The sequence below is a fragment of the Centroberyx gerrardi genome, chromosome 19 (assembly GCF_048128805.1).
Source record: "Centroberyx gerrardi isolate f3 chromosome 19, fCenGer3.hap1.cur.20231027, whole genome shotgun sequence".
In the NCBI taxonomy this organism is placed as follows: domain Eukaryota; kingdom Metazoa; phylum Chordata; class Actinopteri; order Beryciformes; family Berycidae; genus Centroberyx; species Centroberyx gerrardi.
This window is the reverse complement of record NC_136015.1, coordinates 2513064-2536241: the sequence shown is the minus strand read 5'-3', so window position 1 is coordinate 2536241 and position 23178 is coordinate 2513064. Positions and strand designations below refer to the sequence as shown.

Below are 23178 nucleotides of genomic sequence, written 5' to 3'. Positions count from 1 at the left end.
ATACGGTTAAAAAATATCACTGACATCTCGCTCAATTGAATCTACTGTTAAAGCATACAAAAATCAAAGTTCAATTCAACTGAGGTTTCAGTTAACATATTATATAGCAATTTCATACTGTATTGCTACCTAGGAGTCATACTCACACATACTAGACGCCCGCTCTATTGCCTTGTTCCCATCGACTAACGTTACCACTCGTAGGGAAAGAAATTAACCGCCAATCTCGGCAGTGTGTGGAAAAGTGCTTTATGCAGACAATTAGTCCGGAAAGCGTTCAACTGAGATTATAAAACGCCTATTCCGTGGACCAAATTAAATCCTGTCAGCACATTACCGAGTGTAGTGTTGTTTCGAAAAGCACGGCACACACACACGCGCACACACGCGCACACACACCAGCGACGTTACACGGTGTAGCTCCCTCCTTCTCTCACCTCCTTCCTCTCGTTCCCAACACAACACTCCCTCACTCTCTGATGACGTCACTGGGAGATGCAGCCTTATGCTGCATTCACGTCCTATGGGAAGGACCGTAGATACGAGCTTACTACTAGAAAGTATCTTTCACCTTAGCATTCAGGTGGTAAATGCTACTAAATAAATTCGTATAGACCACCATATTTCTATCACTTCCTGATGTCACCAGCAAGGTAAAGTGGGCTTTTGCCGCGTTCAAGTCGTATCGGATTTACTTGGGAAAAAACGTTCACGTCAACCTCCTACAGGTAATTACGGTAATTACAAGTAGGATAAATAGGACTTGCGGATTCCAATTTCTCCCACTTGGCGTCAAAAACTGCGAAAGTGTGTCAACAGAAGCAGCAAACATGGCTGCGAATCCGCCGATGTCGGCAGTCCAAGGCAATACAAGTCAAAATGATCAGTAATTTTCACAGTGCGACAATCAAGTCTACTTAATAAAAAATGAATATTGTCTGGTGCACTTCGTTTATGGTTGATTTTAAATTCATAAATAAAGAATATTTTGAATGTGAAACACGCTATAACGAGATGTCATCCCATTCTTGCGCTTCTTCCCATATGACATGAATGCATTGGGTGTGATGGTGCCTTCAAGAGGTGTCGTGCTTACCCGTTCACGAGAAGAGTGCACGTCATCTTCAGCTGTGGGAAAGTCAAAAAATTCAGAGAGCTCAGACTTCACAACTTATGACGATAAAGTGGGTGTGCCAGTAGTAGTACTTCCAACTACTTCCGTCGTCCCTGAAGACACCATTAGGGTGCCTTTCAGATCATAGATAGATCAGATCACAGATCGTAAAAACAGATGGACATGACGTCAGTGTGACGTCACCAATTGGCTTCTGAAGGGCCGTTTTGAAGACTGGAGATTGTGTTTATGGTCGCCGCCATGTTGACATTTTTTGGACCCGGAGCAGCCAAAGTGAGGCAAAGGGTGGAGCCAAGATGGCTATTGGCCCATAATCAGTGGAGCATCATTGGATAGGCGACCTGTCAATCACTAGGCAAACACAACCTGAAACAACCCCGTGTTATATCCGTTATATCTTGTTAATGACAAAATTATTTTGAAAATCGCCATAAGGAGACACATAAAAAGAAGTGAAATTAGCTACTTAGACCATAACCTCTTCTGGAAAAAATTTATTGACTTTATATTTTTTAGGAACAAGTTGGGTTGTGGTCCCATTGACTTGTTTTGGCTGCTTGGTTCAGGTGACACCTTTTTGCACGTGTTTAAAAAAGCAAGGTGTAGTGCAAGCCTGCTGTGTGTGGACTTGAGAAGCGCTTTTATTTAGGGCAGGGATTAGATTCACATTCCAGATAGGCTAACGTAGCCAACGCTAGCCTAGCTTGCAGACAAAGTTCAGTGTTTACACTGCTTGGAATCACTGAAATCATAAATACTCAGCGCTAGCCCCCACCACCAGGGAATCAATGAGAGTGTCTCATATTCAGACTAATATCTTTTTTTTCTGCAAGAGGCTCATTGATTTAGGCAAAACAGTGTAATGTGTAAGGTTGCGTTTAGCAGCAGCTCCCATTTCGCACGTGTAGTATGGCAAAATGTGATATCAGTGGTGAATATTGTTAATTAATTATTCTCTAATAATCATAATTATTACAATATAAATATAATCATTATTATTCATTAATATTGTAATTTTAGACAGTTGTACAAATGTGCAAGATGTAACTCACTGACTGGATGAAAGCATGAACTCTGATGTATGGACTTGAAACAATAAAGAAATTAGTGGAATGAAACTGTCTTGCTTATTTGATGTGTTTGTCTTTGTTTAGCGTTACCAGAAATATAAATAAATTGACATCAAATCATGACAATTTTTGTGAACAGCACAAGAGCTTTGCTAATTGCTAATCAAAACATCATTATTCTATACAGATATGAGATCAATTTATGTGAGTAAATAATAAAGAATAAACAAGCCTGTTCTCTCACGTATGGAGAATGTTACGCCGTGACTCTATTCAAAAATCTGCCAATTTAAAGCTGCGTATAGACCTCGTAAGTCAGATGCCCACAAGCCCAAATATGGAATTCCGGTTCCATAGCGATTTCTCCATAGGGAAAATGAATGGGGTTTCACATAATCGTCTCTGTCACAGTCTACGTTTGCGTAAGTTTTTAGCTTGTTGCTAGCAAAAATACTACTTAGACTAGAAAACGGTTACAGAAATCAACGGACCCAGTGCCATTAGAGATATAAATATACGTAGGTAAAAACGGACCGACTTTGAAAATCCTGCATTAAACATAGACTGTGACAGAGACGATTATGTGAAACCCCATTCATTTTTCCTTTGGATAAATCACTATGGATCCGTGAGCCACATTTAGGCAAGGCTGACGTCATTCGATTTACGAGGTCTATAGGCAAGCATATACTCCTTGGCATATACACCTAGAGGACCTCCATGATGGCACCAACCCAGCCCCAAAAGGGGTGGGCTGGTGCCTTCAGAGTAAAGGTTCCTCGGCAATATACCAAAACCTGTGAGGTTAAATAGAATGTTTTAGACAAAACTTTTCTGTCATCCAGAAGTCACTTCTTAACCCGCAAAGTATTGTGTGCAGCCCTTCTCTCTCACAGGTTTTGGTATATTGCTGAGGAACCTTTACTCTGAAGGGTCGGCGTCATCAGCGTGGTAGCATTAGCTCCCAGCTCCCAAAAGCTGCGTTTTGTGAAAACAGAAGACTTTATTGGAACTTTTATGGTGCCATAGACATGATACTAAGGCCAAGGACACTAAATGTAAGTTTGAGCCACCAAGGAGCAGGCGTTTGAAAGGCGATGCTAAATGAAGTTCCTGATAGCTGTGTTTTGTAGAGCCACCACTGGGACTCTAGTAATGGCACAGCCATCTAGTGTCCCTGTGGGGCTAGCACCAGCCACAGTTGTCAGATTTGTGATGCAAAGCCTCTATACCTGTAATGAAGTGAAGGGAAGATATATTAATTTCAAATAAAACATAATGAGTGATTTTCATCACATGAGCAATTTTGTGACAACGCAACAGTGCAACTCTTTAAATGCCACGACAAGATACAACTACTTGCTAGATTTTTGGTTTGTGGTTGGCTTTGATGGCTTCAATCAAGTCATTGCTTTTAACCGATACATCGTTCAGACGTTTTTTCCCATGCGCCTGAACGCAGCATAACTGTCTCTCTCTCTCTCTCTCTCTCTCTCTCTCTCTCTCTCTCTCTCTCTCTCTCTCTCTCTCTCTCTCTGCAGTACGGCCCGCTGCACGAGGAAGGGTCGGCAGAGCGGGGGAAATTACAGCGCTGATTGGTTGACGGAAAGACAGATGGCGCGATCCCATGCTAGATAAATAGTGCAGACCCCCAGCAGCTGACCAGTCAGCTCCCTCTGCCACAGTGATGTATGTAGTCTCTGCATGGCTATAATACAGTCATCCAGCTGCCAAGCTAGCCTGCTGCAGCTCCACTGTGATGGTAATATCAGCAGCGAGCCACCCCAGACTGTCATTGCTGGGATGATGTGGTTTATCATTTGTTATTCCTGCAGTTTGTAGAGAAAAGCTCTGGAGAGGAGTCCGGGCTTGCAGAGACAGAGAGGGATGAGTCACACAGGTGAAAAATGGATATTCATTTTATCAGACATTCAGTCTAATTCAGCCTCAAATGCTACATCTATTTTCTGTGTTGCATCATGGCATTGTGTGAAATCCCATTCAATTGCCTGGTTATATCATGTTACTGGGATTAGGTTGGACCAGTAGCTGTCGATAGCTGATATTTCACGTCGATATTCATTATCTTTAAATTTGATGCCAAAAAAAAAAAAAAAGACAAGTATTCAGTGTTTCCCACAGAATTGTATTCTTGTCAGGATGGAAAAGCCTCTGAAACAGCATTTGGAACCACAAGACACAAAAACTCTCCACTGAAACCCAGGATGACAACAACAATAATGTAATAAAGTATATTCATACATACTTATGTGGAATCCAATCAAAATGTCATATTAGAATCAATTCACGTCAAGGGATTCCCATAGACAACCAGTGTAGTAATCATCAATTATACAATAAATGAAGCATTATATCCATCATATCAGAGGTGGACGACACACTTTAAATAAAAGGCCAATATCAGCCCCATATATCAGTCTAACCTTAACTGTGCTATAGGTATCAAAATCAGTGGGATTGTGTGAGCTCACGTCTCCAGACACCTCACATCATCACAGCCTCCGTCTTCTGCACATCTCCTGTTTTATCATGCGTGGGAGGATAGGATGTGTAATCCTGCCTACCACATTCACACTAACAGATATGGATGAATTGCCTCTTTCATACACATGCAAACTAGAGTGGGAACGGGTGCATTTGCACTTGGGTCAGACTGATAGGTCGTTTTGCCGATATATCGGGCTGATACGGGCCTTTTATTAAACACTGGATATCGGCCTGACAAACATTATGATGGAGGTTCCTTGCAGTCTGTAAAACCTGTAATGAAACCTGCCTCACCCTGCCTTAACAATTTCAACAGTATGGCTTTCAATGGAGAGTTTTAGGGCATGTTGACACCAAGCATGTTCTAAGTGGTTTATTTGAATTCTAGACCATTTACTACTTTAGTTCAGTTCGTTTCGGCCAGGTGAGAACAATGCCATTCGAACTCTGGTGGCACCAAATAACCACACTGAGACGCCTGAAAATGTGAGTCCCAAGATGTGAGTGCCAAGAGAACTGCGGTTCGGTTCGTTAGAAGTGAGAACTTAATCCAGACCAACTACAGGAAACAACAAAACGCAAGGGATTATGGGTATAAGGAGACAGATATTGACATCTGATAGCCAGCAGTTCCTCATGCTTGGAAAGACTAGCATAACAAAATGAAGCCTGGACTCATGTTCAGCTATTTCTTCATGTGTTCTTAACTGGTATGAACACCAGAGAAGAAGAGCACAAAAGTTACAGAACTGGCCAGGACTGCAATATGCTTTACAGTTTCGAGAGTTTAGAGAGTTTTCTGCACTATGTGATTTAGTGTTGATTTACTCTTTAATGAAACTTCAAAATGTAATATCTTACACATCATCCTGACAATATTACCTGTTTGTTGTTGCTTGGCTATTCATGACTTTACAGTAGGTTGGGGAATACCTGTGCTTAGCCACTCCACCAACTTCCACTTTGGGGTGTTAGAGTGGGGAACAAAACAAAAGGACGTTTTGTGATAGTCCAATCCTATCTTGAAAACCTCAGAAAGAATATTATAACTGTATTAGTTCCCTCCATTAATCAATTTACACATGGCTTTACAGACATCATCTTGAGAGTCCAGACATCATTTGTCTTTAGTTTGATGAAGATTGATCAAACTATCTTGAACATATCACATTGCCAATTTATCAAACTATTTGCAGCTGCACATTTCCATCTACCGTACGCTCAGTTTTCAAGATATCATTACCATTTTTTGTCTCTTTACTAATTAAGGTATGATGATTTCAAAAATCATGTTGGTTTTTTTCTGTAACTTACGGTTTAGGAAGACAATGCAGTGGGATTACAGTCAGTTTTTGCTATAAACAGAGGGGGGCAACCTCAGAATCGGGGGTAGGTACCAATGTACGAAAGATTTATCTCACTTCAGCTGATGTGTCCTGAAAATTTCAGCTCTCTAGGACATACGGCTGACTTTTTCTATGGAGATTTGATTATTATGCAATAAGCCACGCCCACTTTCATCAATCATGACCAAATCTCATAGGTCGACTTGGACATCATCCTAGAGCATGTAACAAATCTGCGGTCAATTATGAGATATAAACTTTTTGCATTTGTAGCGCCCACTAGTGGTAGAACTCAAAATGCTTTTGTGGGCGTACTCAAGCAACACTCCTCAACATGTGTTTAAAATTTTGGTTTGATTAGATGAATGGTCAATGAGTTATGGCCAGTTTTGTGTTAGGCTATGTTTCGTTAAAAGTTCATTGGTTGATAAAAGCCAAACCATTTGGCCTATCACCTTTATGAGAGTTTTATAGAGGATGGTCCCAAGAATCAGATGAGATGAAAAGTGATTTAAAAAAATTAAAAATGGTGGAAAATCCAATATGGCAGACGGTGGAAGTGATGTATGGGTTGGACTCAGCACCTTTGAAAGAATCTCGGGACGCAAGAATTTTCTCTCTACGACAAACGGCTCGGTTGCTGTAGGACTTACGGTTTCTGAGCTGCAGACACTTTTAGCTGAGAAAAAGAAAGATGGAAGAAAGAAGAATATCAGGACAAAATATCTGTTATCAGCAGCTTCAATCCAAAAATATCGTTGTCAGTATCGGCCTTCAAAAATCGCTCAAACTCACACACACTGACACACAACACCTTTCCACTATCTCTTTCAAGGTTACAGAAACACACCAAGGAGCTACTACCACCACTCTTGCTGCTGCCCTTTTCTCTTCCCTCAGCAGTGCTTCACCGTCAAGTCGGCGGCATTTGCCATTTTCATGCTGCGATTATAAATGGATTATAAATGGATCAGCTTCATTATCACGCGTATAAACGTTCCTTTTCCACCTTGTTGAAGTGGGAAATGGATAAGGAGCCGAGCTTGACAAAGGGCATTCCGGCTGCTCTCCATCTTCAGAGCTGTCATCAGCCTCCTTCCCTATTTCCCATCCGTCCCTGTATGATTGCTCCCTCCTCCATCATGTGTCACCTTCACTCACTACGGCCCTAAAATTATAGTCCGCGGCCAATTTCTCTCGTCTCAACTTGCCCCCACTTTATCCCTTTTCACTATCGCAATCAATTATCACATTTTCCATCCCCTTTCACTCCTCTGCTCTTCATGTCATCTCTCTCCCTCTGTGGCCAGTCTGTGGTGTATTTATATCACTGCTGAATAATTGAAGCCCAGAAGTAGAAGATAATTGTTTGTTACCTCTCTATTTCCTGACCATTAACCTCCCCACTATGCGTAAAACACACCAATATAGAGGTTTTGCAGTTGCAACATCAATCTCCTAACAGCCACAGCTGGCTAAATCATGGAGGTCCAAATAGGATAATTGGCTCTTAGTTAATGTCTAAATATATAACAACCAGGCTAGAAAGAGAGAACACCTGAACACCAATTCAGTAATGTTTTAAGTGAAAGTGAATAGTCTGATAAGGTACATTTTTTTCTCAATGTAGGTTACTGTGACACAGTAAACTGTCTTGTCTTTAGCCCTAGTCTCTACTCCAAAACACTCTGAGTTGTAGCTTGAGAAGAGTCAGCTAATTAACCTGAACAAACAGCTGGTGTTCGGCTTTGTTAGCTAGCTAACTAGCCAGCAGGCTAATTTAGAAAACCAACTGATGTTAATGTTCACATGTAACTACTAACCAATAACTCTTGCTACTAGCTACGTAATGTTAGCTAATGCGCAAATTAGCTCACCAGATATTATGGTTAACTAGCTAACAAGCTGACATTATCTAAACACAATCACAATCCCCATCAAAAACGGCACAGAAATGAACCAAAACAGAAACAGAAATTAACCATGTCTATTCAATTCTGTTGAGATGGCCAAGTTGTAAGTTTATAAACGTGTTCAGCTGTTCTCCGCTATTGTTGCCATGCCCTTTATTCTGTTACGTATAAGTGAGTGACTGTGGATCCTGTCACAGCCCTCTTACCTGAGCCTACTTTCCCTTAAGAGGAAACAAGGATGAATTGTTCACTTATGAAATCCATCTCTATGCGACTTGTCTCATTGATATGCATTATATACAGGGCAGCAGAAGCCACCATAGGGGCACTTCGTATGTGCGTCATTTCAATTTTGTACACCATGAATAAATAGGAAAATGAATATGTGCACATAGAATAATGACAGAGGATAAGGCATTCGTAGAGGGCTTGACACTGTGAAAAGCCATCATTACCTGGTAAGATATAATCCACTGTTGAAACATAGAATAAAATATAGAAAGTGTTCTGAATGTGATCTACAGCATACTCTAGGTATAGTCTCTCTCCATCACCCCCCCTCCATTAACACTTATGAAAGCATGTTAAATAAAATTTTAATAAATGAAGTTCCATAAAATAACATTTCCATGTTAAATAAGTTACATATCTGATGCTCAGCAGTAGCGTACATCTACCCTACTACTCTTGAAAATTTACATTCATCTCTTACATGAACAAATGAGGTACAGTATGTACTACAAGAAAGTTGGCCAATGATAAAAGGGGTTCAGACCTATGTGATTAAAATACAACACAGAAGGCAAGTGCAAACAAGTACAGGTTACGCAAACCCACTTTCTAAGTTTGAAATTAATTCAAATGGCACAGCTTTACAAAACAAAGTACATACAATACCGTTTTGATTAGAATTTTTAGTCATTTCAGATTCCACTGCCTGTGAATGTAGTGTCTGATGTAAACGTGTGGAGTGAAATGAGAAAAAAAGGTGAAATACACCCATTAGTAAAAAGAACCTTCCAGTTGCTTCTCCTTGAGTCACAACAAAATGTGTTGTTCGCAAAACAAAGAGTAAAGCAATTAAATTTCACATTACTTGAAGCAGGGTTAGACCAAAATATCAGTTTGCCAGTTTGCCATCAGTAACCCTAACCCACTGCCGTGGCTAATCTGACAAAAAAAAATAAAAAATAAAATCTGACGAATATTTTAGTTACAGCTAGATTGAGCTAGGAAAGCAGTTTATTGCATAACAGGTTTTGAGTTTATTAGGTTTGCCCCATGCTGTCTCTCACCTGTATATTAAGTGATGCTCGCTCGCCCAGTGTTCATATCACAATTTGTAAGTGTGGCTATGTTGACAAAAAATATATTTGCTGGCGAATATTTTAGTTATAACTAGAATGAGCTAGCAGAGCAGTTTTTGGTGCAATAGTTGTGGAATTTATTAAGTTTGGGCAATGTTAACAAAACATTTTGGCTAACAGGCTACTATGAGTGTAGCTGTATAGTAATGATGTGGTTATCCTGATTATTCCAGAACTGTAGTAACTTCATCTATAGCAACACCCTGCCTTAAAGGATGAGTTCGGCGATTTTGGATCTTAATACATTTGTCTCTTACACACAAAAAGAACGTCTGGCTCCTGCTACGACACGGCTGGTGTATTTTTGTCGCAGAGCAAGGGGTGAAAAAAACGGACCACTTGTCAAACCGCAATGGGCGACCAATGAATGACAAGGGGGGGAGGGAGGGGGAGTGGATGTTTAATTTGGTCGACTGGAAACCAAAGCTGCGTATCCTCCTATTTTTTTGTCGCTATTCATCTCTCTCCCTCTCAGTGAGCATTTCTGTGTGAAAGGCCACTTGGGTGGGTTTTTTTGCTAGACACTTCATAAACGGTTTTTAAAGACGACAGGGAACTGTTCAATTGCTAAATGAAAAAGTAAAATATGGGTCCTTTAAAGGTACTGAATACTGGCACAATATAATATCAGCTATTGGCAGCTTCAATACAAAAAATACTGGCATTGGCCTTCAAAAACCCATATTGGTCCAACCCTAACTTCAATATTTAAAAAAATAAGTACATACTGTTCTCTCCATCTGAAGTACTGACTGTTAATGAACAATAAAAGGTTTTAAGTACATTCAATTTCAATGTAATTTCAGATATTTGACATCAACCCCTTGGATCTTTTGATAGTAGGATATATTTTGGCTGAGAGAATCTGATTTAGGACCCAAAGGCACTTGAAAAAATGAGCATAGAAAAAAATAAAATTACTATATTATCATCTATTTGGCTATTTCTATAAGCGTGAATGGGGTAATGGCCATCTGTACAACAGCAGAGACCTTGTGTAACAGTAAACTGATTTTTCATGCAAACTGTCCATGTATTATGTGTGTGCAAAGATCTTCCGTTAAGCTTTGACCTAGGTAGGTTAGAGTTACATCTTCAGCTAAGTAGACTATTGAAGCAATTTCTTCCTGACAAAACCAGATCCTAAAAGGTCAAATGAGAAGTTTTGTGGATATTTAAGGTCAAACGACAACCACTGTCAGTAAAGGCATTTTTTTGACAACTAGCGCTGACCTTTAGTATATGTCTACAGTACAACACAGCAATGACTTTCATCAAACTGTATTACAGAAAAAAAAGTTTTGTTCATGATCTCATCAGTACATATCTCGCATCGGAATATGAATAAGACGACTTTATGAGTCAATGGAAAAGTGCTATTTGGCCACAGCGCTTAAATTAAACAGACCTCTTATAATGATAGAAGATGAAGCCTGTACCCTCCAAAATGATTCAAAATTCCATTTCAAAGGTTTGAAGAGAGGTGATGCATGAACAATAGTCCCTCTTGTATTTTTTATTTGCTTAAACTTGGGTCTTTTAGTTTGTTTTTACTTATTTACTTTTGAGTTTGTGTGTGCATTATTGAATTAATGGATTATTCAGTAGTGCATGATATTGCCTGCATTAAAGAATAAGCGTATTTGTCCATCCTTAGGGCAAAGAAACGTCAGTGGTATGTCCAAACGGAGAAGCATTATCTAAAATGGTGCGCAGAGACAGTAAAAACAAGAAGCATGAATAAAAACAAGCACATTTTGCGCTATTTATAAGTTTTGCCTGTTTCTACTTTACAGTGATTAGACTTTTGCAACCTGCTGTTCGTTTCATGCACTGTCATTGATATTTCACCCTGCAGAGCAACAGACAGGATCAGAGCATGAGAACTACTAGTCCCAGGGGAGGTCAGTGCATTCGCTAGGACTCCTCTCTCTCTTTATTGCTGTCACGCAGGGATTCATTAATGTGCGCCTGGTGTACCTGCCAACCCTCCCTGCTATTCCTAACTGCACTGTCACCATGATGCTGTGTCAATCAGTGTCAACGCTCATTTCAAATTCCCGGCAGCTTGTCTACCATCTCTCAAGTCTCGGTCCTTCTTCGCGCCCCTCTAATTTCCTCTCTGATCCCTCATCATACGGCCACTGTGATCCACCATCATCATCACTCATCAGCTTCCTTCTTCCAGGGATTCTCATAGGCTAACACTCCTGTGGTGCTGCTTGACGAAGCTCTCCTGCCTCTCTTTACCGGCCACTCCCTTCTCTTGGTTAGCTCTGTCCTGTGGCGGTCCGTCGATCACCGCCTCCCTCCCTACCGCCCTCTGCGGTGGCCTCGCGTTCCTGTCCCTGTCCCAGTCCTCCCCCACCAGGCTCCCGGCGTCGCTGAGTTCCCCGAGGTGCTCCACAGAGTCACACTTCTCCAGGTCGGAGGCGATGGTTTGCAGGCTGATGACGGACATGCAGTCCGATCCGGCCTGCTCCGCCTCCAGCCTTTCCCTCTGGCCCCAGCCGGACTCCCGGTGCCTCTCCACCCACTGCCTGGTCTTCTCCCCGTCTGCCCAGTCGCTCTCTATACCGCCAACCCCTCCGCAGCTACCAACATGAATCCCGACGGAAGCTCTGACCTCGGCCTCGGCCCCTACGGGGGAGCTTCGCCCCCCACAGGCTGCAGGGCGCCCCCTTTTGGTTCGGATTCGCCCCCTCTGGGCATGGATCTGCTCGCTGATCTGCTCCAGGTTGCGCAGAGCGACAGAATAGCGCGTTTTTACTTTCACCACCCGCTCCTCCAGCTGTACCACCTTAGCCTTATGTTCCTGCAAACACATAGTTACAGGCTGTTAGCAAGGATAGAAGTAACGAATTACAGTTACTAATGTTACTGTAATTGAGTAGCTTTTTTGTGTAGTTATACTTTTTAAAGTCTGTAACTTCACTTTTACTTCAGTATGTTTTGCCTGAAGTATTATACTTTGCTTCATTTTAAATCACATCCATTAGAGTACAAATTTTGTAGCCTCTGCATTAGCATTGCATCAGAAACTGGCCAGCAGTAAACTGCATCAGCATTAAAGCTGTTAAATCATGTGAAATAAACATTAAGTTAACTAACTGTAACGTTAAATGATCAAATTTATCCATGATAGTAACTTAGTTAACATCCATCCAGCTACAGTAGCATTAGTTTGTGTTAGCCTAGCTAGTTTGCCTAGCTAGCTAGTTGGATAGCTAGTGGCAAAAGAAACAGCAATAACATTATTGAGTAATGTGATTGACCATTTTCAGTTTTTTAATTACAAATTGAATAATGTCATATATTTCAGAATCTTATTTTTATAACACTCAACATAGTAATGTTGCACATAATAAAATGCAATATCACATACTGAAATCTGTAGTAGATTTTTACACCAGGAATTTTATTTCTATACCAGTAAAATTTCAGTACTTCTTCTTAGGGGTATTTTGGCACTCTGTCCACCCCTGGCTGTTAGAGAGCAGTTGTAATTTGGCTAACTGTTGCTAGGTATTTGTAACTGTACATTCAGACTGTGAGCAACAGGACCAACAAGTCACCAGATAATGTCCTATAGAGCTGATTGACCAGGGAAACAATATGATTTCAGTGTTTCCTTGTTTCCCTACTGATGTGATTTTGTTTCATGAATAGTTCAGCCTGGCAAGTGGAAAATGGACAAGAAGTTGATGATAGCCATTCAAAAATTCCCAGTTCTCTACAACTTTTATTTGGAAGACAACAGGAATAAACATCTCAAAAATGATGTTTGGAGAACGGTTGCATGCGTTGTTGGGGTCGATGGTAAGCTCTGAAGTCATTTTATTGAGTTATTTCTGTTTATATTCAATTACTGCTTGCTAGTTACGTTGACTCATCAAAACAATGTAATGTTATGAAAGGCAATACCAAAGGGGTGAAAAATACATGATCTCCCTGTTCCTAGCTGTAGAAAAAGAAGCACTATATCACATTAAGAGCACATGAATTCACTCCCATGTGCCTGGTACACACCTCCAGAATGTGGTTGAACTGTGCCTTGAGCTCAAAGTACGGTTTGGATTTGAGGATGACCTTCTTGAGGGCTTTCTGGAGGGTCTGGACGCGAGCCTCGGCGTCCTGGCACAGCTGGGTGACTCGCTGGTGCTCCCGTTCGCTCCGGAGGCGCTCCTCCTCCGCCTCGTTCACCTAGCCAGCACAGAAAACATGAATCCGTGCAGACATACTGCAAAGTCACCCTTGTCAGACATTACCTGTCGCCTAGACTAGACAGGGTTCACACCATGGTCCTTATGCCCACAAATAAGTGGGCGCGCTTCCATGACCTAAAAATGTTCGTCCTTCCTGGTTTGCTAAGGTTGCTTTTCTAAAAATAAACAAGCAATATATAACAATGAGAAGGATATAGGAATATGAAGGACACAGATACGTGTAGCAAATACACTGTGCAAAATGTGCATGGTATTCACATTAACAGGTCTTTAGAGACCATGTCAGTCTTGTCAACCTTGTAGTCTACTATAAAACAGTGAGCTCCCCCAAGATTTACACACCATATAGATAATTCCCCCAGTCATTTTTAACAGGCTTCAAGATGGTGTCTGGACTCTAGCAATGCCCAAGGTTTCTACCGTGGCCTTGATGTAAAATTGACTTTTCCATGACTTTACATAAGTGCTTCCATGGCCTTCCTGGTTTGTTAACGTTGTTCTTCAGTCTGCTTTCTAGTCCAGTTGGGCTGAAAGCCATCTATTGCAATGTGTGAAACAAGTTGGAAAATACAGTATATTCTGCTATATTCCTGGAAAGAAACCCACTTGTAAAATTCTCCAGAAAATGCATCCAATTCCCTGACTTTCCCTGACTTGAATACACTCCCAAAATTCCATAATATTCCAGGAATTCCATGACCAGTGGGAAGCCTGACTACAGAACAGACTGAACCACAGCAGCAGCTCCAGCTGAACTCTGCAGGCACCTTTACCCATTCCCATCAATCATTAAAATCACAACAGCACAATGACCTTTAAAGTTTAATACAGACAGAGCGGAATACCTGAATATGACACTGAATATTAATTCAAGGATGTGCTTGTCCTGGCGAGTGATTGAGTTGAGAATCTCTACAAGCCATTGTGAACATCTTCACTTTGTAATGTTATGAATACTCTGAAATAACTCTACTCGAGTGCTCAATTACAATACACAGCAGGGATGTATAATGGGTGCTTTGGAGGGGAAATTAGTGTGTGAATGAGTACATTCAACCTTGATCTAAGAGTAAGTGCACATTAATCATCATTGATTAGTGACAGAGAGCAGCGGTCCCCGGTGGTCTGAGTGCTCTTGGACTACGTACCAATGCTGATAAGACTCCATGGATTTGTACTTGCAATGGAACCATTTTAGGATAAGATAAAATATAACTTTAATAATCACTATGTAATGACAACCATAATATATCTGTGGGGGGGTTGACAGGGTTGTTAATCAATACCATACAAATACTAATATTGTTTAAGGGACAATTCCAGTGTGATTTCCAGTGTGTCAGTAACGTTAATCCATCACTGTGAAAAAAAGGCTGCCAACTGCGTTTTGAAAAGTTGCATCAGAATGCTAATATCAGGCTCTAAACTTTTACATTTTGAACGAGCTTCCTTTCACCGTTTCATATCAGTGAGCGTATTCAGGAACACTGCAAGAGCCGAGACGAGACACTTTCCACTTTCTGCTTATCCGATTTCAGTGTTTTCCTCTCCAAAATAAAAGTTTTCAAGCAATAGCTAACATTCTCTGCAGTTACATTAGGACCCGCCTTCTGTCAATCACAACCCAGTCAAGCCAAAAGAAAAGCGAGGGGCTTCCACTAGCAGTAGTCCATAAAATTAAACGGAAAATAAAGCTTTAAATAAATTATGGCTTAAAATTGGTGCCCTTTTCTTTACTTGGAGTACCTCTAAGACGAGGGCAAAAAAGCAAAAATCTCATAACGTGATAAAAGCAGAGTATTTAAAGTAAAGTATTCAAAGTGCTGAAAAATGATTTACAGTGATGTAAAACAGTAAGGGAATGCAGGGAATGAGTGAAAACTCCAATCATGCTGGAATTGTCCTTTAAGGCCCCTTCAAGTAGAAGGTGTGACTGAAAGAGGAAAACGTATGGATTACAGCATTATGAAGGTGTTTAAATAACGGCAGAAGAATTTAGACTGCAGAATATGTACGATATGAAAATAGCCTCTGTCTTGGCCACCATTGGATGTTGACTCGACTTTTTCACGCCTATCTAATCATTTTCAAAGATATTTTTTTCTCTACCTGGTCCACCTTGGTTTATTTTCTCCCCAGCACTACACACAAAAGGGATTACACTTGTGTGTAATGGTCCTCAAACTTCTATACATTGATTAATCCATTTCTATGCATTGAGTAGTTTGATGTTGAAGGGTCTAGTACAGAGCTCCTGCAGATTGATCTACATCTCTGTTCATCCTTAAACTCGTTAATCATTATTTTTACATCTGAAAAGATATGCTAACCCATTGACAAGAAAAATTAGGAGAGAGAGGCGAGGATGACGTGTGACAAAGGTCCCAGGACAGATTCGAACCCAAGACGCGCCTTAGCCCACTGATCTACTAGGATGCCCCGTTTATTGCCTATTTTGGTCTTGGTCTTGAATAGGACTCGATTTGCTCTGGGTCGGTTTTGACTTGGGCCAAATATCAAATCCAAGAATGCCAAGTCAATACGTGCTTGTGGAGAAAGCTCTTCCCAAGTTGTCTTGGAGAGAACAAACTTCTCATGAAAGCAAGCACAGAGAAGCATCCTTACAGTTTGAGATGACCTGTGTGCTTGACGTGCGCAATCAATTAAGACGCACAGCTGTTCATTTTCCCAGGAATGTTTCAACTGCCTCTATACAACAGACTGTAGCACTGGGTGCGCTCCTTTTCATACAGCCGGGCCACAAATCGGCGAGACATGATGACAAGAGGTGAGGGAGGGGCGTGTCTTTGAAATGGAGTGGACCACTTCTGCTGGCATCTAGAGGTCTGAATAGTAACACTGGATTACTGAGACTACTGCATGTATTTTCCTCTGGCATTAAGTAGTTACGCCTACATCATTTATGTATTTTAAGATTTCGTTGTAGATTAGCATTAGGCTTACGCTGCAGTGTTTTTGTTTTATTAGCCATGTGGTCCATCTCCGACAGCATGCCGTCTGTTGCCTTTCAAATTCAGCTATGATGCCATTTAAATGGTCTGCAAACTCCGCCCACCCAGCCGGTCGGAGGTGCCGCCAGCGTGGTAATGGTGTGGACCCACTGTTTGGACGTGATGTGTTGTTCTCACAATGAATCTTGGGAGCATTCGTTCTCATCGGTCAAGTCACCATCCGAGGCATCCTCGGTTGGCATGTTAACTCCTGGGATATTTATCCACCCTCCATCATTGTGATGTTTTGTTTTGGAATGGTACGTCAGCCGTTAGATATTATGTCAAATGTGTCATGGAGGATACAAGAATGCACAAGATCGCAACTTGAGAAAGAGCTCACGTCTTGACCCCCTTCGGACCTGGTTTTGACTTGAACTTGACTGGACCTGGTCTTAGAATTGACTCAGATTCGACTAAGGTGGTATTGACTACAGCCCTGGGTTAACAGTCTTGTTTCCACTCCAGTTAGGCTGAAAACGACCATATAATGCAATGAATGTGTGAAACAAGTTGGAAAATACATTTTGCTATATTTATGTACAGTGACCTATTGGTAAAATTCTTTGACTTTCCCTGTCTGGAATACACCTCTACAAATTACAGGACCAGTGAGAAGCCTGGGTTTGTACCTTGGCAGTGGCGTGGTTGAGCATCTCTTGCCAGGTTGGGTCCAGGGTGTTCCTGTCAGCCAGAAGGCCCTGCTCCGCCACGTACACCATCTCTCTGGCAGCAGAATGCATGGACACGGCCCTCTCATACCTCAGAGCTGCCTTCTGGGTCTCCTGTTGGGCCTGGAGGAACAGCCAGTAACAGCTAGGTAGGTAATCCATGGCATCAATAAGAGGGTACAATCATTTAAGGGATACCAGCTGGGTGGAGTTGGTCCTTCCGGCAGCAGGCTGCCGACCGAAACAACCAACCAACAACCAAAACAGAAAGTCACAAGTAAACCAGTAAATGCTTCTCAACTTCACAGCCAAATGTATCTAAAGAAACATTCAAACTTCATGTACATTTGTTGATCTCTTGACTTAAAAACAAAAACAATAAACTACCTTCATGAATTTTTAGAATTGGTAAATTTGTACGTTATTTGATCTAAATTAAAGTAATAATCCATGACATTTTGATCTAAATGTCCGTTTTGTTACTCTACTGATGGATATAACACATCAGTGATTCATCCTACACTCAGTTCTGAAAGCTTTTGTATTTGCTCTTCTAAACACCTAGGCCGCGTTTGGAATAGGGTACTACCATACTAAACATACTGTATGTGCCATATCGTTACATGTTGCATGTAGTGTGTATAGTGTGAGTAGTAGGCTATCCCATTTCGAACACCGCCCAGCTGTCTGGTAGGTCTTTCATTGGAAAAATCTTCTAGCAGACAGAAGTGATGCATTTTACGTTTCCGTTTGTTTGGAATAAAGAGAAGAAAAACTGCATGAGCAGCAATAGCCACCATGGCTGAACAGACAAAGAACAGAGCGCCACCTACATAAACTCAAACTTCATCAACAGAAAATCCAAAGAAAAACTGGTAAAAAAGACAAGCTAGGTGAGCCGGTAGCAGCAAGGGTCGAGGAAACCACTTACATGGAGTGCAATCTGTCAGCCGGCAACAAACACAACATTGTCGGCACACCTGACAGCTGAGTAAACAAACGACAATGGACGACGGAGCAAAAGCCTGGTTGTAGCTGGCCTATTTGACTCACAGACGTCCCTCCAATCAGAACCACCACACTCGCAGTTACGCTGTACTGGCAGCTCTGTAGGTCAAGTAGTCTATCTACCTTCAAGCAGTGATATGAAATGACTGCCAGCATGCAGACCAGTTATGGTTTTGTTTAAGCCTGAATGACATTTATCAATTCACTGTTTTATCCATCTCCCCCAGCATGTGCTGATTTTAAATGGAATGAAAACCACACCCACCCGGGCCACAAGCGGACCCATTGCTATCATACATAACACCATCTATTGCTTTTGTTGCTTAGTGGCACAGATTTGTTCAAACAGCTGTTGATTTACCAAGCACTACCCAGCCGTTACTTTCCTAAACTTTGACTAAAATAGCAATTTTTTCTTAACACTAATACACATAACACATTCTTATTTTAAAGGATAAGTTTGCTGATTTTGGACCTACTGTATACATAATTTGTCTCTTACATATCTGTAGTACTTGTACCCGCAGAGAATATTGGCTCCCGAGTCAGCTGTCGGTTGAAACTGCAAACTCTGTTGGGTTCAATCAGAATAAAAGTTTCTGACATGCACAAAATACCAAATCCAGCACTCTAGCATGGGCTTATGTTTTTAAAAGATGGACCTGCGTCAGGCACTTGGCACCATTATTGCTTTACGGCTGTTGTTTCTGATGAAGCAACAGTTTTATCAGAACATACGACTCCAAAAATGTCAGCAACAGATGTTTTGTTTTGTACCCACAATGATTCAAATTCTCTCAGAAAAAACGTAAACGTCATTGATGTCACTTGCGTCAAATGGCCAAGCATGCTCAGAAAGAGTATAGATATTCCAACCAAAGTGATCGGAATGAGCTTTTACATGATGAAATTTTATCCATTGAACGTATTATGAAAGGGTTATACCATCCCTCTCAAATGGAATGATATTTAATTCGGAACGGGATGGTTTATTCTGATTAAGGTGGTTACATGAGGCATTTTTATTCTGATTGGGCTACTATTCTGATTATTAGTGAAATAAAAGGCTCCATGTCTCATATGAGTCCAAACAGGGTTTGTCAAAATGTCTCAAAAAAAACATTTGTAGGCTCCACAGGGGAGTTGAGAGTAAACATGACACAATTCAACCATTACGCACATTTTCACTAATCAAGAAATCACAGAACTATTTAGTGAAAGTGCGTTACAGGTGGAGTGATCTGGTTTTGCGGACGGTCAGGTCAGATTATAAACAGTAGAGTTTGGTAGAAGACTATCCACCAAGTGGAAATGGTGCGGAGCTGCTGCTTTCCAGGCTGTGGATAGAAATACGTCGGTTGGTCGCCATATCGTTTTCACAGACTGGCTTTTTTGGAGATATTTTGACAAACCCCATTTGGACTCATTGTTAGCAGCGAGAGGCCGAGCAATGGAGCTCACCGTTTCAACTGACAGCTGACTCGGGGGTCAATATTCTCTGTGGGTCCAAGTACTACAGGTATGTAAGAGACATATAGGTACAAAATCGCTGAACTTATCCTTTAAACAGTGTGAAATGGGTGTCATAAAATTGCCTACAATGGCTCACAGTTTTTCATATGTTCATGTAGGTTCACCAGCGGGCCTCTATAATGACGAAGTGATGGTCTTCCACTAACTTGTCAGTGGTCTTCCAGTGGTTGGGTATGGTTGGTATGGTGTTTTAGAACGCTTCTGCAAAAGGTCTATATGCAATTCCAGAAAACACCACCAGGAAAGGTCTAGTACTGATCACATGGTAAAAAGTAGACAGAGCCAAATGCCACAAATAGAAACACTTGACATGTAAAGAAAAGTTGACTGTATTCCAGTCATGCAGCACAGTGAGTTATGTCAAAGCCTGGGGGGAGATGTGTCTAGGTTAGTTTGGGAGGAGGCTGTTAAAGTCAAGGTGACTCAGATCACATGGGAGGATCTGGCCAACATCTCTGCATGAGGAAGCAGCAGGAGGGCCCGGCTGGGCGTAGAAGGATACCCAAAGTTTAAGGTCGCTGCTAAAAGATTGATGACTGCTTCAGTTTCAACGTCATGATCATTTTTATGATTTGGAATCTTAACATGACAGCCTCGCTCAACGGCTGTCAGATATGTTGTGGCGTCTGGTTTGTGGGTCGCATGATAAACAACAGCAAAGACTGTTGTATTCTGCATATACAATGATATGAACTCCTCTGAATTTACACTGACTAGACGTTATAATTTTGTAATCTGCATTTTTATAACTCTACAAATGACAGTGCTAACCAGTTCAGATTTATAATCCATTATTTGCTTAATTGTTTTCAATTAGACCCCTGCTCTTTATCCACAAGATTTTCATTAGTTCAATTACAGTTTGAAATTACCCTTCACAATGTTGATTAAACATGACTGCCACTCCTGCCCCATTTTTTCAAGGGTTAAAGGTTTTACGTAATCAATTATGATTCATTAGAGCCAAATCATTCAGCCTGCGCAATCGCTTACTGGTTACTTACATATGCATTACCATCATTTAAAATTGCATTTAGCCAGTACAAGCATATGTATACATTATGTAAATGTGAGGATCATAGAAGCGTTATGACAAGATAGATATGTTGTTTTCATAAGCTTAAAGAACATGCTATTACAAGACATAGAGGTAGGCTGGACATACCATTCTGTGGTTATGTTACGCCTTGATGAATACAGGATTTTAAAGTTTGATATAGCATAGTACGCCTAATTCCAAATTAACGGAAAATATGGACTATTTTACAACTCCATATCATTTTCTCACCCCGCTCACTCCAATTTGGCTTGTGATGACAAAAGGCTCTAATGGCTTATTTCTTTTTCCATTTGACAATTAATGTCTTTGTATCTGTCAAGATCAAAATTATTAAAAGGTCTATTTAAACTCCTGGGCTGGACTGGAAGCCAGGACGTCGTGGTTACATGGTATGCTCCACCAGGACGCCCCACCATCAAAATTACTAGCCAATTACTTGTCTTCATGGATTTAATGATCATCTACGCCAACTAGATCTGTGGATATCATGTCATGCTGATCTTAAACTCATAAAAAGATTTCAGCATATAATATTGGTGTCCCAACATATCTATTGTGTCCTAATCTATGCACATACACTGCACGCACACACACACACACACACCTCTTTGGCAAGTCTACGGGCTTCATAGTAGGGCCTTGCTTTCTCAATGCAGGTACCTAGCTGGGAGCCTTGAGCATTGAGCTTCCTTGCAGAATCTGTGAGAATCCTCCTGTAGCTCGACCTGGCATCCTGTGGGGAGCAAAGACACAACAGAAACATCTGAAACTACATTCTGATGTATTCAGTGAGCCTTGGCCATTTCACTCTGCGATATCCGAGCTTGTGATAATGGAACTATGCGTGAACAGCCGGTGCCGGGTGATGTCTGATACAAGCATTCTGGTCCGAGACAAAGAGCTCTCTCACATCCAGTTGCAGTTCCAGCTTGTTGATCTCGTCACTGGCCTGGTTGAGGTGCTCCAGCTCCTCCTGATAACAGAGAGGGAAAAGACATATATTAAAGTAGAATGCAAAAAGATTATCCTCTGGAAAGGTAATGGAAATAGAAGGCAATATGAAAGCTTTCAATAGTGATGGAGATTTGCAGCCCAGATGGGGGCTTGAGCCTGCAAAATCCCAAGTGCAATTGAAAGGAACAGATTTGTGCAAACTCATATTTGTTATAATGTTGAGCTTGGGTTAGAGAATGTACTGTATGAAACTGGAAACTAAATGATGCATGTAAGAAACCACATGCACCAACTTATAATAGGCTGCATAGATTATCTATATAAACTGCAATATGACCCATCTTAAGTGGCCAGTTTAATAAGCATGTTTATGTTTCCATCATACCTGAATTCTTGGGTCCAGTTCCTCTTCGTATTTGCCACCTTCCTCTTCATCACCCCCAGCCTTTTTCTGGTTCCCTGCATCTCCATCATCCTCACGCTCTGCTTTCATCTTGTCCGCTGTCTTTTCGTCCCCTCCTCTTCCTCTCCCTCTCAACATCACGGTGCTGCTCTCTCCGTCCTTCGCCTCCTCCCCCGGGGTCTCCTCCCTCAGGTCGCTCGGCTCAGGGCCCCCGGCGCCGGTTGGACTTTCACGCGAACTCCCCCGCTCCATTTGCGGCCCGTCGGTCGTTCGGCTCGGTTCTAGTCAAGTTCGCTTAAGCGTGAACTTGATAAGGCAATGCAGTATTAGCGTGTGCGCTATTGAAAGCGCACGCGGTAAATACTGGTGTTGTAAATGTTAAAGTGTCACGTTGTTCCTTGGACCCGAACATCATCTTGCTAACGCTAGCTAGCCAGCTAGCCGCACTGCTTCTTCCTCAGTCCCTGCTGAGTGAGGCTGCATAACTCACCACTGACACCGTGTAACGTTACTGTACTACTTTATTTTTATCTGCTGACGTGATAAATTAGTATAACAAGAATGCATTTGGTTATCTTATCTTTATTTTTATTTCCAAACCATTGTTTATTATATTTTTAATTCTGAATCTTTATTTATTCACCATTTATGTCAGTTGTCCCTTTAAGATTTTGTCATATAGTGCTTTGTCCTAAATGGATATAATTTGATATTTGTATGATGCCAAATTGTATCATTCCACATTTAAAAAAATCTAGTTTTCCTGGTTCCTTCTTGTCTGACACAGGGTTCCCACTGTGGCTATGATGAAAAATGAGTGCTTGTTCTTCCTTCCTGGCTTAATGTTGTTTTTCAGTCTGGTTTCCACTCCAGTGAAACAAGACTTCCCCAGAGACTTTCTCTGTCTGGAATACACCTCTAAAAATTCCATGATATTCCAGAAATCCCATGACCAGTGGGATCCCGGCTGACT

General features: G+C 41.3%; 1 protein-coding gene across 1 annotated transcript; it reads right to left on the bottom strand.

Moving 5' to 3' along the window:
• Nucleotides 1–10782: 10782 nt before the first annotated feature.
• Nucleotides 10783–22457, bottom strand: sh3bp5lb (SH3-binding domain protein 5-like, b). The gene is made up of 6 exons (XM_071919179.2): nt 22188–22457; nt 21759–21821; nt 21453–21581; nt 17209–17370; nt 13369–13542; nt 10783–12154 (listed from the first exon to the last, which is right to left on the bottom strand). The coding sequence occupies exons 1-6, from the start codon at nt 22455–22457 to the stop codon at nt 11534–11536; spliced, it is 1419 nt and encodes a 472-aa protein (XP_071775280.2). The 3' UTR covers nt 10783–11533.
• Nucleotides 22458–23178: the final 721 nt, after the last annotated feature.